This window comes from Zeus faber, assembly GCF_960531495.2.
Source record: "Zeus faber genome assembly, chromosome: 21".
Lineage (NCBI taxonomy): Eukaryota > Metazoa > Chordata > Actinopteri > Zeiformes > Zeidae > Zeus > Zeus faber.
The window spans coordinates 7,253,866-7,268,111 of NC_137208.1; the positions used below are offsets into that span (position 1 = coordinate 7,253,866).

Consider the following 14,246-nt stretch of genomic DNA (forward strand, 5'->3'; position numbering starts at 1 on the left):
TGATGAGCAAGACCACCCGTATAAAGGAATGGTTCTGCATGTGGTGGCCACAGACCATTTCCCTGTCCTCATCTTTTCTGGCTGATTTTTGGTCACTTTTGCATTTTGCCAGTGCCCTCACCGCTAGAGGTAGCATGAGGCGGTGTCTGCAACCCACAGAAGTTGCTCAGGTAGTGCAGCTCATCCAGGATGGCACATCAATGCGCGCTGTGGCAAGAAGGTTTGCTGTTTCCTAGCACAGTGTCAAGAGCATGAAGGAGATACCAGGAGACAGGCCAGTACACCAGGAGATGTGGAGGCGGCCGTTGGAGGACAACAACCCAGCAGCAGGACCGCTATCTGCTGCTTTGTGTAAGGAGGAACAGGAGGAGCACTGCCAGAGCCCTACAAAATGACCTCCAGCAGGCCACTAATGTGCATGTTTCTGCTCAAACTGTCAGAAACAGACTCCATGAGGGTGGTATGAGGGCCCGACGTCCACAAGTGGGGCCTGTGCTCACAGCCCAACACCGTGCAACCCGATTGGCATTTGCCAGAGAACACCAGGATTGGCAGATTTGCCTTTGGCGCCCTGTGCTCTTCACGGATGAAAGCAGGTTCACGCTGAGCACATGTGACAGACATGACAGAGTCTGGAGACGCTGTGGAGAACGTTCCGCTGCCTGCAACATCCTCCAAACATGACTGGTTTGGCGGTGGGTCAGTGATGGTCTGGGGAGGCATATCCTTGGAGGGCCGCACAGACCACCATGTGCTAGCCAGAGGTACCCTGACTGCCATTAGGTACTGGGAGGAGATCCTCAGCCCCATTGTCAGACCATATGCTGGTGCAGTGGGCCTTGGGTTCCTTCTGATGCATGACAGTGCTCGCCTCATGTGGCTGGAGTGAGTCAGCAGTTCCTGCATGACGAAGGCACTGATGCTATGGACTGGCGTGCCCATTCCCCAGACCTGAATCCAATCAAGCACCTCTGGGACGTCATGTCTCGTTCCATCCAGCGACGCCACGTCGCACCACAGACTGTCCAGGAATTGAGTGATGCCCTGATCCGGGTCTGGGAGGAGATCCCTCAGAGGAACATCCGTCGTCTCATCAGGAGCATGCCCAGATGTTGTAGGGAGTGCATACAGGCACGTGGAGGCCACACACACTACTGAGCCTCATTTTGAATTGTCTTGAGGAATTTCCACAGAAGGTGGATCAGCCTGTGATCTGATTTTTCCACTTTTATTTTGAGTATCATTCTGAATTCAGACCTGGGTTAATGATTTTGATTTCCATTGATCATTCTTATGTTATTTTGTTCTCAACGCATTCCACTATGTAATGAATAAAGATTTTCAACTGGAATATTTCATTCATCGAAATCTAGGATGTTGTATTTAAGGTTGTGTGACGGTAAAGTAATGCAGTTTCCTGAACTTCACCGAACAGCTGTCAACTCCTCTGCTTCACCTGCTTGGTCACGATATATCCACATTACCGGTGATGATTTATTTTGCGGGAACGTCTTATGAAAGAACCAAAAGTTGCCCCTGAAAAAACATCAACGAACGACCGATATCGAGGTGTTCGGTCATTAATGGAGCGTCCCCCGGCCCCAGATCGGGGCGGCACGTCCGAATCAGGATCTAAAATCCTCCTCAATCGACCACAATGTAACATTTGGGGCTCCTCATCTTGGACGAGGAGGGGGGAGGTGACAGAAAACGACATCTTCCGCTCATACTCGTGTGGTGCACTTTGTGGTTTACAGTTTTCCTTGACGCGCTGCCTTAGAAGCGGCAGCTCGGGGGTGGTGTGGATGAAGACAAAGCCTGACTGGCAGTTATTTACTCGCGTTTTTCACGCATCGGCGCTGCCTAAATGTGAAACAGCGGATTGCGCGGCCCGTGCACACGCCGGCGGGCGGCTCCCTGGGGCCCCGCTGCCGTTTCGCTCCCGCGGGAGTGGCGGGCGCCTGCAACCGCGGTGACATGTCATTAGGACGCGCGTCAGGACGCGATCACAAAAAGTCTAAATTAGCGTCTCGCTGTTTTACCAGCACCTCAGAGGGGAAAATTACGCGATCTCGCGAAAGCAAAGCAGTTTATTATCTCGCCCTCCTTGTTTCGCAAAACAAACTTAGGGAGGCGATAACCTGCGCCGACGATAACAAGCCCGGCGAGGCTGCGTTAAAAAACAACGAAAAAAAAAACAAAAAAAAAAACCCATCAGCAGGAGCAGCAACAAGAACATTATTCTAATTAGGAACCAGTGATTAGAGAGGGAGGAGAGAAACAAACAAAAGAAGCTGTGGACGCCGGGCTCCACATTAGCACAATGCTTCCTGAGAGTTTGCTGTTGGGGCGAGGGGGAGGGCGAGGCCGGGCTCATTTGTAGTGCGAGAGCGTCTCGCCCCATTGATTTAACAGTTGTTAGAGCGTCTTCCTCGCCAAAAGAAATAAAATAAACAGCTGCGCCGTTGTGAGAGGAACCAAACGCCCGCGCCGCCAGAGCCAAGTGTCTCTGTGATTAGTGGAGCCGGTCGCACTTCGCGGGCAAACTCTCACTTTGACGCACTCGCGGATACAAACATGCATGAAAACACTACACAGGAAAATGGACATTCATGTACACACTAACACACACACGGGAGGGGGCCTGTATCTTCAGCCAGCCCGGACAGAGAGAGAGAGCTTCGGAAATAATCACCGGCACACAACACCACTTACACACACACACACACACACACACACACACACACACACACTGAGTCTTTCACCTCCTTATGGCGGCTTGTAATGCCATTTATTTATACTTATTCTGAGGCTTCTAATCAGAATTATATGTACATTGGACATTATGATGACTGTGACACACACTGTCCTCATAATGTCCAATGTACAAATAATTCTGATAATTCTAACAGGAACTGGTACTCTGAGTCGCCGCTTTAACCGCGTCCGTGCTTTTCTTCCGTCTGGAGAAATCCACAGAAAAGATGAAATTAATCACCGTTAACCCGCATTTCTAGGTCATTCTGAGACAAGCTCCGTCTCTTTCTTTCTCCCTTCGGTTCAGTTCGGTTCAGATATTGGAGGAACAATGCGGCGGTGCAGAGCGCACTCAGACTTGTTACCGGGGGTGGGGGTGGGGGGGCCTGGACCAGGGCCAGCCGCCGCCTCTTCCTCCGACCAGGACGGCTCCTTTCTCTGGGATAATTACACAAGTTGATCCTTTTATTTTGGTCCTCCACTATTCATCCGTTGTTGCGATATTTTAGAAAGCGGGACCCAAAAAGTGGAAAGGAAAGAGAACGCATACTTTAGGGATTGTTTTAACAGAAGCTCCGTCCTGGGCCATGTTTACAAAGACGGCAAATGAATTCCTTTACGTCTTTCAGCTTGCCAGTCGCATTCGTTTTGAAACCTAAAATTACGCAGCGAGTTCTTCCACGATTGCATTCGCTGAAAATCCTTGTTCCACATGAGCGGCCCTGTGCGCGGTCGGGCCCCCACGGGAAAAATGCAGAAGGAGAGGGGCGCATGGAGAGGCACATCGGGGCGCCCGCGATCCGATCCGATCCGATCCGCTCCTCGCCTTCCCCCCAGCCCCCACAAGCAAATATATTGTAAATGTCGCCAGTTGTTAGACTGACGGTAGCTGGTAGGAAAATTTGGACATATCGCCCCAACCCGTGTGTGTGTGTGTGTGTGTGTGTGTGTGTGTGTGTGTGTGTGTGTGAGCATGTGCATGTGACTGTATTATGAATCATTTCGATTGGTCCTGACAGAATTTCTTCTTCATCTTGGGTACAGAGCAAAAAGACATAAAATCATAAACATAAAATCCCACCCTTTTCCGACTTTTCCTTCTCCTCGGGCGTTTTCCACAGTTTGTCATCCGCGTGGGGCCTGTGCTGGCACGCATGGCACCTGCAACGTGAACATGAAATGTATGGGCATCTGCGATTTTTGCAGTTTGCTTCATTGCAGATGGTTAGGGTTGGGGTTTCGGGTGTTGGTGGGGGGTGACATCCGACATGATTTTACTTCATCGCTGTTGTGAGTCGTGAAACAGGCGCTGCTTCAATACGCTGCTGAGGAGATTGTGGCAGGACTGTAAACAGCAGTGCTTTCAACGTCTCCCAATTTACAAAACCCAAGCCTTAGAAGTACAGACCAAAATGGTCTATTTAGTATATTTACACACACCTTATTACAGTTACCTGTATGAACCGTTTCAAGACGAGAGTCCAAGGATTCTACATGACTGTGCTGACTCCAGAGCATTTCAATAGGCTTCCTGTACAAACATGTACTAATTATTTTAAAGCACCATCCGACAAGAAAGCAGAACAAGGTAGAGGCCAAAGGGGATCGACGGGGCTCCATACAAAACAGAGACTCCGGTTCCATCACCGCGATATGATTCCACTCACCCGGCCCGACACCGACGCTTGTCCCTGGGGTCCCCCTGGTGGTCTTCTGCTGGCACGAACGACACGGTGCCTTCATAGTAGTTATGGCCCAGGAACGTTTTCACTCCTGAAACAAGGGCACGGTGCGGGTGAACCAACGCCTGAACCTGACCGCTTCCTTTCTCTTTAACCACCAGCACCTCCCACCAAACTCAGAGACTCACTTTGCCCGTTGGAGGTACAATTCCCGTACAGACCACCATAATCCTTCCTTCCTTCTCTCAGATCTGGCACTAAATGTGTCTATGAATGCTGACTGCTCCCCCTTTGACTTTCGGGCTCATAACAGTGATTTTATGTTCTCGCGGTGTGATGGTGTAGAAACTCATGTCTTTGTGAAATCCGGTCATTATTTCCTGTTGCGGTAAATACACGGGTAGGTCTCCCCCATCACTCTGGGTCTCACTGCGCGCTGTAATGGTTAAAACCTAACCGTGAGCTGACAGGAGTTTAAAGGTGGCGGCGCGGAGTATTCCAGCGCCTGTACCTGCGAGGTCATATCGGGCCGGTCCCATCCAGCGCTTCTTCTCGCTGTCCGCCAACACGTCGCCGTAGAAGCCGTAGCCGAGCAGAGACACAGAGTACCTGAGGAAGGCGTCTCTGCTGTGGACGGAGCTCACGTCCATGGGCTGGGAATCGCCTGCGGGACGGGAATTAACCAAACAGTCTTATCTACGCCTGGCGTCCATGACAGCTGTGAGACAGGGCCGGTAACGCTCTGGGTGTCATAAAAACTGAGCCATAACACGTGAGAGAAAGATGGTTAGTTTAATCTGCTCACCCACTATGATGTGTAGTGCAGAGGTCACTGGGTCGTTGGCTCCAACCGTGGCGTAGCAGATACAGTCAGTCGACCCTGGTGGAGACGATGAGGGTTGACATAAAAAATGTAATGTGGTTGTAACAATGCGTTGTGCCCCATAATGTGCTCAAATGTAATAAATTTGGCCTTTATTACAGTAAATAACACCCACATTTTGTAATAGTTTTGCCAAAAAGTAATACATTCCATCTTAATGTCATAACACCGACATTTTGCAAAACTTTGCCGCATTTTGTTATAAATATTCAATCAATAAGAAATAAGAAATCTTGAAAAATAGGAAAAAAATAATGTATGTTGAAAGCAATATTTACTCAGGTTATGGTCATACAGTATGGTGTTTATCACATATTGTGGGAGAAACACTTTATGATGAATATATAATGATTCAATGCATTATATAATATAACACCAACACTTCTGCTTTCCTTTATGTCAAGTGCCATTTGAGAAGTGACACATTTTCACTAGGAGCCTCAACCAAAGTACCCGAAACTTCGGGAACTAAAAGGTTCCTTCAGCGTGTTGTTGTGTGTTGTTCTGTCTTTAAACGTCATTTTTGCGTGCGACTATACAACAAACTGCTTCACTCCAGTCCAGTAGGCGGCGCAAATGCAGAAGACGATACACGACAAGAAGAATAAAATGGACTGTAACCATTTTATTCTTCTGTCCTTGTATTTACTGTCAAAAAAAAGATATTTACTCTCACAATCAAGATTTTACTATCAAATTTGAAACATAGTGAAAGACATGAGTTGACACACAGGGAATCGAACCTGGGTCTACTGTGTAGGAGGGCAAAATCATAGTCACTACACTATACGCTCATATGCCAGCAGTCAGTTTGCAGCTACAGATTTTTAATTATGTCTGAAATAAAAGGCTGCGAGTAGTCGACCAAGTTCAGCCCTGCAAGCCAAACTCCTAAAGTACCACCCCCCCGAGCAGAGATTTTCTTTGGTTCCCGGGACTTTGTCCCCAGAATTCAGTTTAGACTCTGGTTCCTGCGGTAGAAACGCACTGAGTTCCTCTAAAGGTTCCTGGTTCCTGCGGTGGAAACGCACTGAGTTCCTCTAAAGGTTCTCAGTTCCTGCGGTGGAAACGCGGCTATAGAAACAAAAGCACACTCATATTATGTTGGTTATCACAAAATGGAGGAACATTACGTATCAGCTTCAACATTTTTATTGCAAAGTATGCCAAGTTATTTCACAATGAAGGTCAAATATATTACATTTTGGCAACTTAATACGTTGTTATGAAAGCTGATTGAGTCATTTGTTTTATTTGGGCACGCTAAAGCCAAGCACTGCAAAAAAAAAAAAAAAAAAACCTCCTTAAATGGAGATAGAGTTGGTGCTCAGCTCTAGAATCTGTCGATCCGGTTTGGCAGCCGACTCGTCACAGCTCAGTCAGAACGGCCATTTATCACACGCCCAACAGTAACAAGGTTTGGGCCCTAATTATACAGAGTCCCTTCGAATGAGCCAAAGTCCTCGTCAGCGCTTTTGGGCATGAACACGCTTTGCTTCCCGTGAGTGTTAAGTGCATATTTATTTATTTATTTATTTATTTTTAAACTTGTTTACCAAAATCTTATTCTTGGTTCCGATGGAGCGTGAACGGCTCGATCTTGAGCGAAGTTAAGACGCCTTTGAAAGTTGCAACCAAGTGGAAAAAAATGTGCTGAATGGGTTTTATTAGGGGAAGTGAGAGAGCGCTTTATTCATACAGCGACGGCTCTGCGCTCTGCGGGTTTTCATCAGCTCTCCTCCGCCCGAAGAATAAAAGGGTGAGTGTCGTCCTCCGTCATGAGGGAGATTGTTTGAAATGACGGAAACGGAAAAGACTCTCCACTGGAGTCTCAATGAGGCTCCATCGCTTTAACGCCATGTGGTGTCATTTAGATCAGTTCAAGGAATAGGGTTAGGGTTAGGGTTAGGGTTAGAGAGAGGATGGGCGGAAAAAGATGGAGGTAGGGAGAAGAATGGAGGAGAAGAAGAGGAAATAAGAGAGGGAGAGAATGAAAAGCGAGGGATGGATAAGTAAAGAAAGAAAAGGATAGAGAGAACGAAAAAGTGATGGAGAGAGAGAGAGAGAGAGAGAGAGAGAGAGAGGGAGGGAGAACGAGTACTCCTAAATATTTAACACAAAATAATATTTACCGTGATAGTGCTCGGCAATAACGGTTGCCCAGTTGCCCCCCCGGGCAACCAGATTTGGGCCATTGTCAACCATCATGTGCGGTATGGTTACCCCATTGTCAAACAAGTGAGAATATTGAAATATGCCTTTTAATTAAATTGGATTATTGTCACTCGATTAATGATAAAAAAATAAAATAAAATAAAAATTGGTAACCAACAGCTGATGCGTTGTTGCCGAGTTAGTGTTGGGCCCTGCATAATAGATATACACAATATACGTTAAGTGTTGGTTCAGAACTACTAACACTGTACGTCTCCTAATTTTCTCCTCGATAGGTAAACTCCTCGGTAATGTTGCTGGAAACACCACCACTTTTGTCTGGAGCGACTGCTAACGGCTCCAAAAATCCCAAACTACCTGTCGTGCCGCCAAGCTTCGATTGCAGGAGCGTATAGCACCTTGATAAGGCTGTGGAATAACCCTATAAACCCCAGAGCCTCATAAAGATTGTCATCCCGCAAGCCCTAAATGAGAGTCGAGATGGCTTTTGGCCCTTTGCACCGGGATCCACATCACGCCAAAGTTGACGTGCACTGTGGCTGAGCGACGTTTCCACCACGCACCATGTGCGAAAACGACTTCCTGAACCGGTTCTGGCAGGAGGCAGCGTGAAAACCGAAAGTAAAACCCCAGTTTAACACCTATTTAACACACTCCTGACTCTTCAACCCATACTGACAGAAAGCTCAGTTACTTCGCTAGATTCGTCAAAAAATAATAATATATATATATATTTTATTATGCGGCAAAGCAGCGGGGGAGTCTATTAACACTCTTACTAGCTCACAAGAGCAGGCATATAATTTTTTTTAGCTGACACCTGTCGAAGCACCTTTGGATATGTCAGAATATGAGACGCGTACAGTTTTCTCCGGCAATTAAGCGAGACAGCTATTATTCTCAAGACGAGCACGGGACGGTAGGACATCCATGGAACTCCATGGGGTAAATCACCCATTATGTTTCACTTCACGGCGCTTAGACGGTAGTTGCTCAGTGACACGTTGCAGCGTCCCTGTTGCCACGGCGATTCTGTCACTCGGTAACAATAACAGACAACAGGTAACTAGGCTGGGGGGGGGTCGGTATTTTGTATGACCTCTTAAGTTAATTAGGTTAGAATAGTTATGTTTCAAGGTTAAATAGGTATGGTTAGGTATACAGTTATGGGTAGAAATGGTTATATTTAAGTATTAGGTTAGAGAGGGTTAGTATCTTTAGGCTCTGGCATTTAATTTGCCCTGTCAAACATTTTTTTTTTGTTTTTTTTTTTACAGATTTGACCATTTTTTTGAACCATGACCATACCTGTATTTGTCCTTTCATCTTGGATTCTGGGTATTATGTTGCTACCCTGACACCCAACACTGTGCTTCGCTATGTTCAACTTATTTCATTTTGTCTTGACAACTTTCTGGAGACAAAAGGTTCCTGTAGCTTAAAGTAAAGAAGTCAATTAGCAAACCGCCGTCTGGACTCCTCGGTAAGACCCGCTGGCGCCGCCCCCAGCTCGACTGTTTCCAAATGAAGCCGCCCCGGGCCCATGGCGAACAGTGCTAATGAGGAAGGCTTGGCCGCCACCCACCGGCAGGAATGATCCCGATGCGTAGAGAACACGGCACCAGTTTGGCATCGGGCTGGTTTTGGTCCACGCCGCTGTCCGCCTGGGTTCTGCTGACCAGCCCGTGCAGGATCTCACTGAACATGCCGTCTCCTCCCACACAAACCACCCTGGGCACGGGAAAAAAACACATCAACACGGCTCTCCTAGACGGGGCCGTCACCATCGGGGAATTTCGGCTGTTGATTCGTTTTGTTGTTGTTATGCCGCTATAATAGTGGCAAAACATCAAACTTGTAAAAAATACACGTCTACCTATCGCAGAAGAGCCGAACCCTAAACTGACGGAACTCACTTAATTCACGTGTCACATTAACAACATTGGTTTAAAATTCCCCCTACACTTTAGGGATTGGGAGTCTTGAAAAGGACCACCGAAAGCAACACGCAGACGATATTTAATCACACATGTTTTGTACTTGAACACGCTTTCCCGTGGAAAGGCAGTGTGCTTTCAAACCGCGAGCGTCGCGGTACAAAGAAAAACCCCGTCAAACACCTCTAACGTGAGACCCCTCATGCCACCAAGCGTCAGAGCTTTTTGAGCACTATCCCAAAACCTTGAAGAGATGAACGGAGCAGCGAAGCGGCTTAATGCGCTGTGACCCTGCTGTGGTGTGACGAGCACAGCCTTGGGTCCAGTGGGCGCTCGGCGGGCCAGACCTTTCATGTAACCGATGGCCTTGGTGCTCACGTCCAAATCCATTCCCCTCCCACCAGGTCCCTTTCTTCAGATATGTGACACAGCACTTCGGGGCGGGAAAAGAAAAAAGATAATAAAACATATTTTGGACCAACAGTGCGTTGGTTGTTTAGGATTTTTAAGACTACAAAATGAATGGTTGCACTTTATGTGGATAGTCCAAAGTTAATATTCAGCCCAATAAGTATGAGATTAATAAGTACAGTAACTTGGTATCAACACGTAGTCTGCACATTGGTCCAGCGGCCATTTAACTATCTTGAACACTGTCCCTCATCCTGAATTTCTGCCTGGGGATTGATAACGTGTTATCTAATCTGGTTCCACCCGTTTAACTGTGATGCAGCCGGGCTGAAATGGCCGAGATTCAAGCAGCGTGAATTACGTTGACCGAATAATCAACTCAATCAGTCCCAGTTTATGCTAAGTTGAGTGTTAACACTCCACTATCCGCACGACGTGTCGCTGTAATAAATGATGGCGTTTCATTGAATGGAGGTTTGAGGCTCTGTCAGTACATGTGTGTAGATGTAGATGATTTTAAAGGACGTCATAGTCTATCCATAGAATCAACTTATTTGGGTGTAAAAGGACGTGTTGGTGCAGAAACTTCAACTTCAACTTCAGGCCCCCGAAGACAATGGCGCCGATGCAGCCATAGTATCGGTTTCTCGAAGAAAGGGTATGCTATAACTGCAATAACACACCAACAAAAGCGTACGCTGTTGGGAGTTTATGAGGAAAAATACGTTTTTTCGCCGTTCTTCTGTCTGGATTCGGAAAGAGCTTGATTTATCGGCTCGCCCCCGTTGGGGACGGAGAAGGTGATCCCGAACGGGAATCCCAATTTCATTGTTATTTGGTCACTCATCGCTCTCATGGAGGACCAGATGTGCGAGGCTTCAAAGCTTGGGGTCACTGCCGCGCAGATCGGCGTCACAACAACCCCCCAATATTCTACAAGTTCACTGCCAGCTAACGGCATCAGTTCGCTCATCCCTGATGGCGAACTGTATTGTACTGTATTGTGCAACTGTTTGTTTTGTACTGTTTCCTGATATTTCAAATGTCATATCAATATGGGGTTTGTATATCCATACTTTTGCGATGTCAAGAGCTTTTAAAAATCAAGGCTTGGTTAATCTGATTGGCTGAAGGTGTTGGGATTCAAATGAAACGCTCGCCGTGATAGGCCGGTCTCTCTTGTGATAGGGACCTGGCAGGAAGACCGGTGGAACCAGGCTCGAAATGAACTGACTTAACCAAGCATGGTAACGAGGGACAGAGTCTTTAAAAAAACCTACAAAAGGCCATTATCAAGTAGAAACGTCATCTCTTCAAGTTGAGAACCAGGTGCTTCGTCCCACAAGACGCCAGGAGCCTGCAGCTGCTACTCACCCGTCGTACTTCTCCAGATTGGCCTCCGTTTTCAAGTGGTCCGTGGCATGATTTGCACGCTCCGTAACTACGGATGACAAATTACACGGTGAGTGCAAGTACCCGCTTGATGGAAATAGAATATACAGACGGGAGCGTAAAAACCTCGACTAAAGTAAGGCTAGAAATCGAGAATCGGGGAAAAAAATAATAATAAGCCTGACCTGGAAAAGTTCTGCTCCTTTCAAAATTGGTTAGGAATTTCGTGGTACACACAGATGAGTGATCAGAATGAGCATGAGGCCGCTCAGACTCCTAAAATCAACACAACTACTCACAGCTGCAGGTTGCTCTGCAGCTCATAGACTGCAAATATGTCGTGTGAGGCGTGACTGCACCACAACACTTATTGAATAATAGATGTGATTGGATTACCATCCTTATCAACAATCACAGCTCCTGTTCCACCGCCGCCATGATGGATGGCACCTTAACTCCGAACCGCATCCCAAGGAGCCTTTCCGGGCCCCGGGAGAGGACAGAGTGCCGGCGGAGAGATCTATGCGCCGGCCGAGGGCTCTCATTTTTTATTTAAATGTTAATGTAAACCGCTGACGGGACCTCACCGATCACGTCGGCCGAGATGGAGGCGTGGTGAAACAGCGGGGCCACTTTCTGCTCGTAAATCCACTTCCCCAGCTGCTTCCCCCCGTACGGATTGATGTACACCAACAAACTCCTCGGCCTATTGCCTGCAAAGTGAGAAGGAGGGCGGGGTGGGGCGGGGGGAGGGGGTTAAAGACTGTCGCCGAGGGTGCTCCGTGTTCACTTTTCTCTGTAGCCACTCAGATGTTGATGTCAATGATGATGAATTTCACATGAACCTGAGATAAAGCTCAGTCAAAGTTCAGTCGCCGAGACAAACGAGTGGAAAAGGAAAGCGTCCGGCTGAACTATGGAAAAACCATAAAGTAATAAATAAGCAGCCATTCACTATAACACTAAAAGGCTTGTTTATGGACGCCGCGTCAATGAATTAAGGAGATAAAAAAAAAAAAAAAAACTCCTACAGTAAGATCCCTTTACAGCAAGACGGAATAAATCGGTCGGTTCTCAGTCGGTGATATCAATAAGTCACTGAGTGGAAGTTTGCACTAGTTACTTGAGTTTCGGGCTGAACGAATCTTTATCGTGACGTCGACACACATTCTGCAGTTGACTTGCCGTGCCTTGTGGCAGAAGGAACCAAACGACTTGTCTATAATTTATAAGAAGCCTCTGAATTCACTCCCACGGTGCCTCCACGGTGCCTCTGTTAAACGTGCTCCTTCAGAACTAAATCTCATAATTCAAAACCTGATGTCTTATACTCCATGTACAGATACCCCGCCCCACGTGCCTGCCGTCAGAAAGGTGACGCTGCACTTTAAAATAGAAGTTAACAGCTCATTCATTGACTAATGGAGGGCAGACGCTTCGCTGACAGTGCTTTTGATCCAACGACTGAGAAATAACAATAATTGGCACTGATTATCAAGCTTTTTAATATGGCTTTGCTTTCTACTGATTGTGCGTGCGTTTGCTTGGTTTTACGCCTGTATTTCTTTTGCCCATGCAATAGTGATTGTTTACCAACGTTAATTGGATAATTATGCTCTTGATTATATGATTATGGTCTTTAGTATTCATATAATTCTTTTTCAATATTGTGATTTTATATAATTTAGATCTGTGATGCACCGTTTGGTGTGCTTTTTCAATTTCAAGTACAAGTGCAAGTGATTATAATGACAAATAGTCATTATAGTCATAATTTTTATAGCCATGATTTGAAAGGTGGGCACTGTGATGCTAGTTCTTGATGAATGGTAGCCACTAAGGACGCAACCACTGCCACTGAGAATGCATTAACCGTTTCAGACTCAGACCATGTCCACACTTGTACAGATATTTTTTGAAAGCATAGAATTTTTCTCTTGTGTCTTGGCCTCAACGTCCATGAAAATGCAGTTTTTGGAAGTGGAAACGAAGCTTTTGGAAAACAAGCTTCCGGGGCGGAGATTTTTCAAAAACTCTTGTTTTTCGTGTATTCGTGCGGAGGAAGTAAAGCGGAGCTTCTTCAAAAACTCAAAATCGTTTTTTTGCGGTTTGGTGTGGACGGAGATGTTTTGCTTTTTTTGTGGTGGGGGAATCTGTATAGGGGTAAACAGGACTTTAGCCCCGAGGCAGACCTGTACTGTGCTGGTGGTGGTAGATGAGGACGGATGGCAGCCACTCAGGAGGCCCGTACAGAACCGTGGCGGTGTTAATCTGTGGTCAGGCCCGTATGGTGTTGGTGGTGGTGGTAATTGATGGTGGAGGGAAGCCACTGGGATGGTTTGTGCAATAGTGGGTTAACGTAGAAGGTAAGGGGCCTATCAGGAGAGTGCATCAAGGCTACTTACTGAGCAATGCCAACTGGTCGTTGATGCTTTGGATCCACTGCTGGCAGAGTCTCTGACTGGTGCAGCTGAAGGTGATGTCACTGCACTGCCAGCGGTGGTAACCCGCCCTTCTCACGTAGGAAACTGCCGTGGCAGAATCGATTGGAGAAGCGGACAAGGTGAAGGAGGGGGAAAAAAAAAATCCATTGAATAGAAATAAAATAAAGCCACGTAAATATTGATAAAACAGTATGAACGTTTAGTCGAGTTACTTTATACCCCTAAACCAACATTTAACCCTTTTTTTTTTCCAAGTCTTACATAGGATGGTGCAAAAGTGTGCCAAAAGTCAATTGCAGGAAGATACTATCGTCAAGGAGAGGAAATTCCTAACGTGAGTGAAGATAAAAACAGATTTGCTGAACGTGGCCTTCATAGCTGCATTTCATTCCAGTACGAGAGTCAACCGTAATTCTCTGCATAGATATGAAGGGCGCACGCATGGACCAACGGCCTTCTTTATCCCCCATAATTACATGGGTCAATGACCTTTTCTGTTAGCAGTTCAGTCAGATAAGTGGCATTAGTATGACCCTGGGGGGGATGCCGGCATTCACTGCCAAAA

General features: G+C 46.7%; 1 protein-coding gene across 1 annotated transcript in view; it reads right to left on the reverse strand.

Annotated features, from left to right (window-relative positions):
- Nucleotides 1–14,246, reverse strand: part of cerk (ceramide kinase) — a gene marked incomplete at both ends in the record, with an annotated part of 35,353 nt that overhangs the window by 7,015 nt on the left and 14,092 nt on the right. The window contains 9 exons of the mRNA XM_080022362.1: nt 501–1,055; nt 3,839–3,918; nt 4,425–4,530; nt 4,951–5,103; nt 5,245–5,319; nt 9,083–9,228; nt 11,220–11,286; nt 11,825–11,950; nt 13,643–13,765. Of these exons, the coding sequence (XP_079878488.1) occupies nt 501–1,055; nt 3,839–3,918; nt 4,425–4,530; nt 4,951–5,103; nt 5,245–5,319; nt 9,083–9,228; nt 11,220–11,286; nt 11,825–11,950; nt 13,643–13,765 (1,431 nt within the window). The remainder of the gene's footprint in view (nt 1–500; nt 1,056–3,838; nt 3,919–4,424; nt 4,531–4,950; nt 5,104–5,244; nt 5,320–9,082; nt 9,229–11,219; nt 11,287–11,824; nt 11,951–13,642; nt 13,766–14,246) is intronic.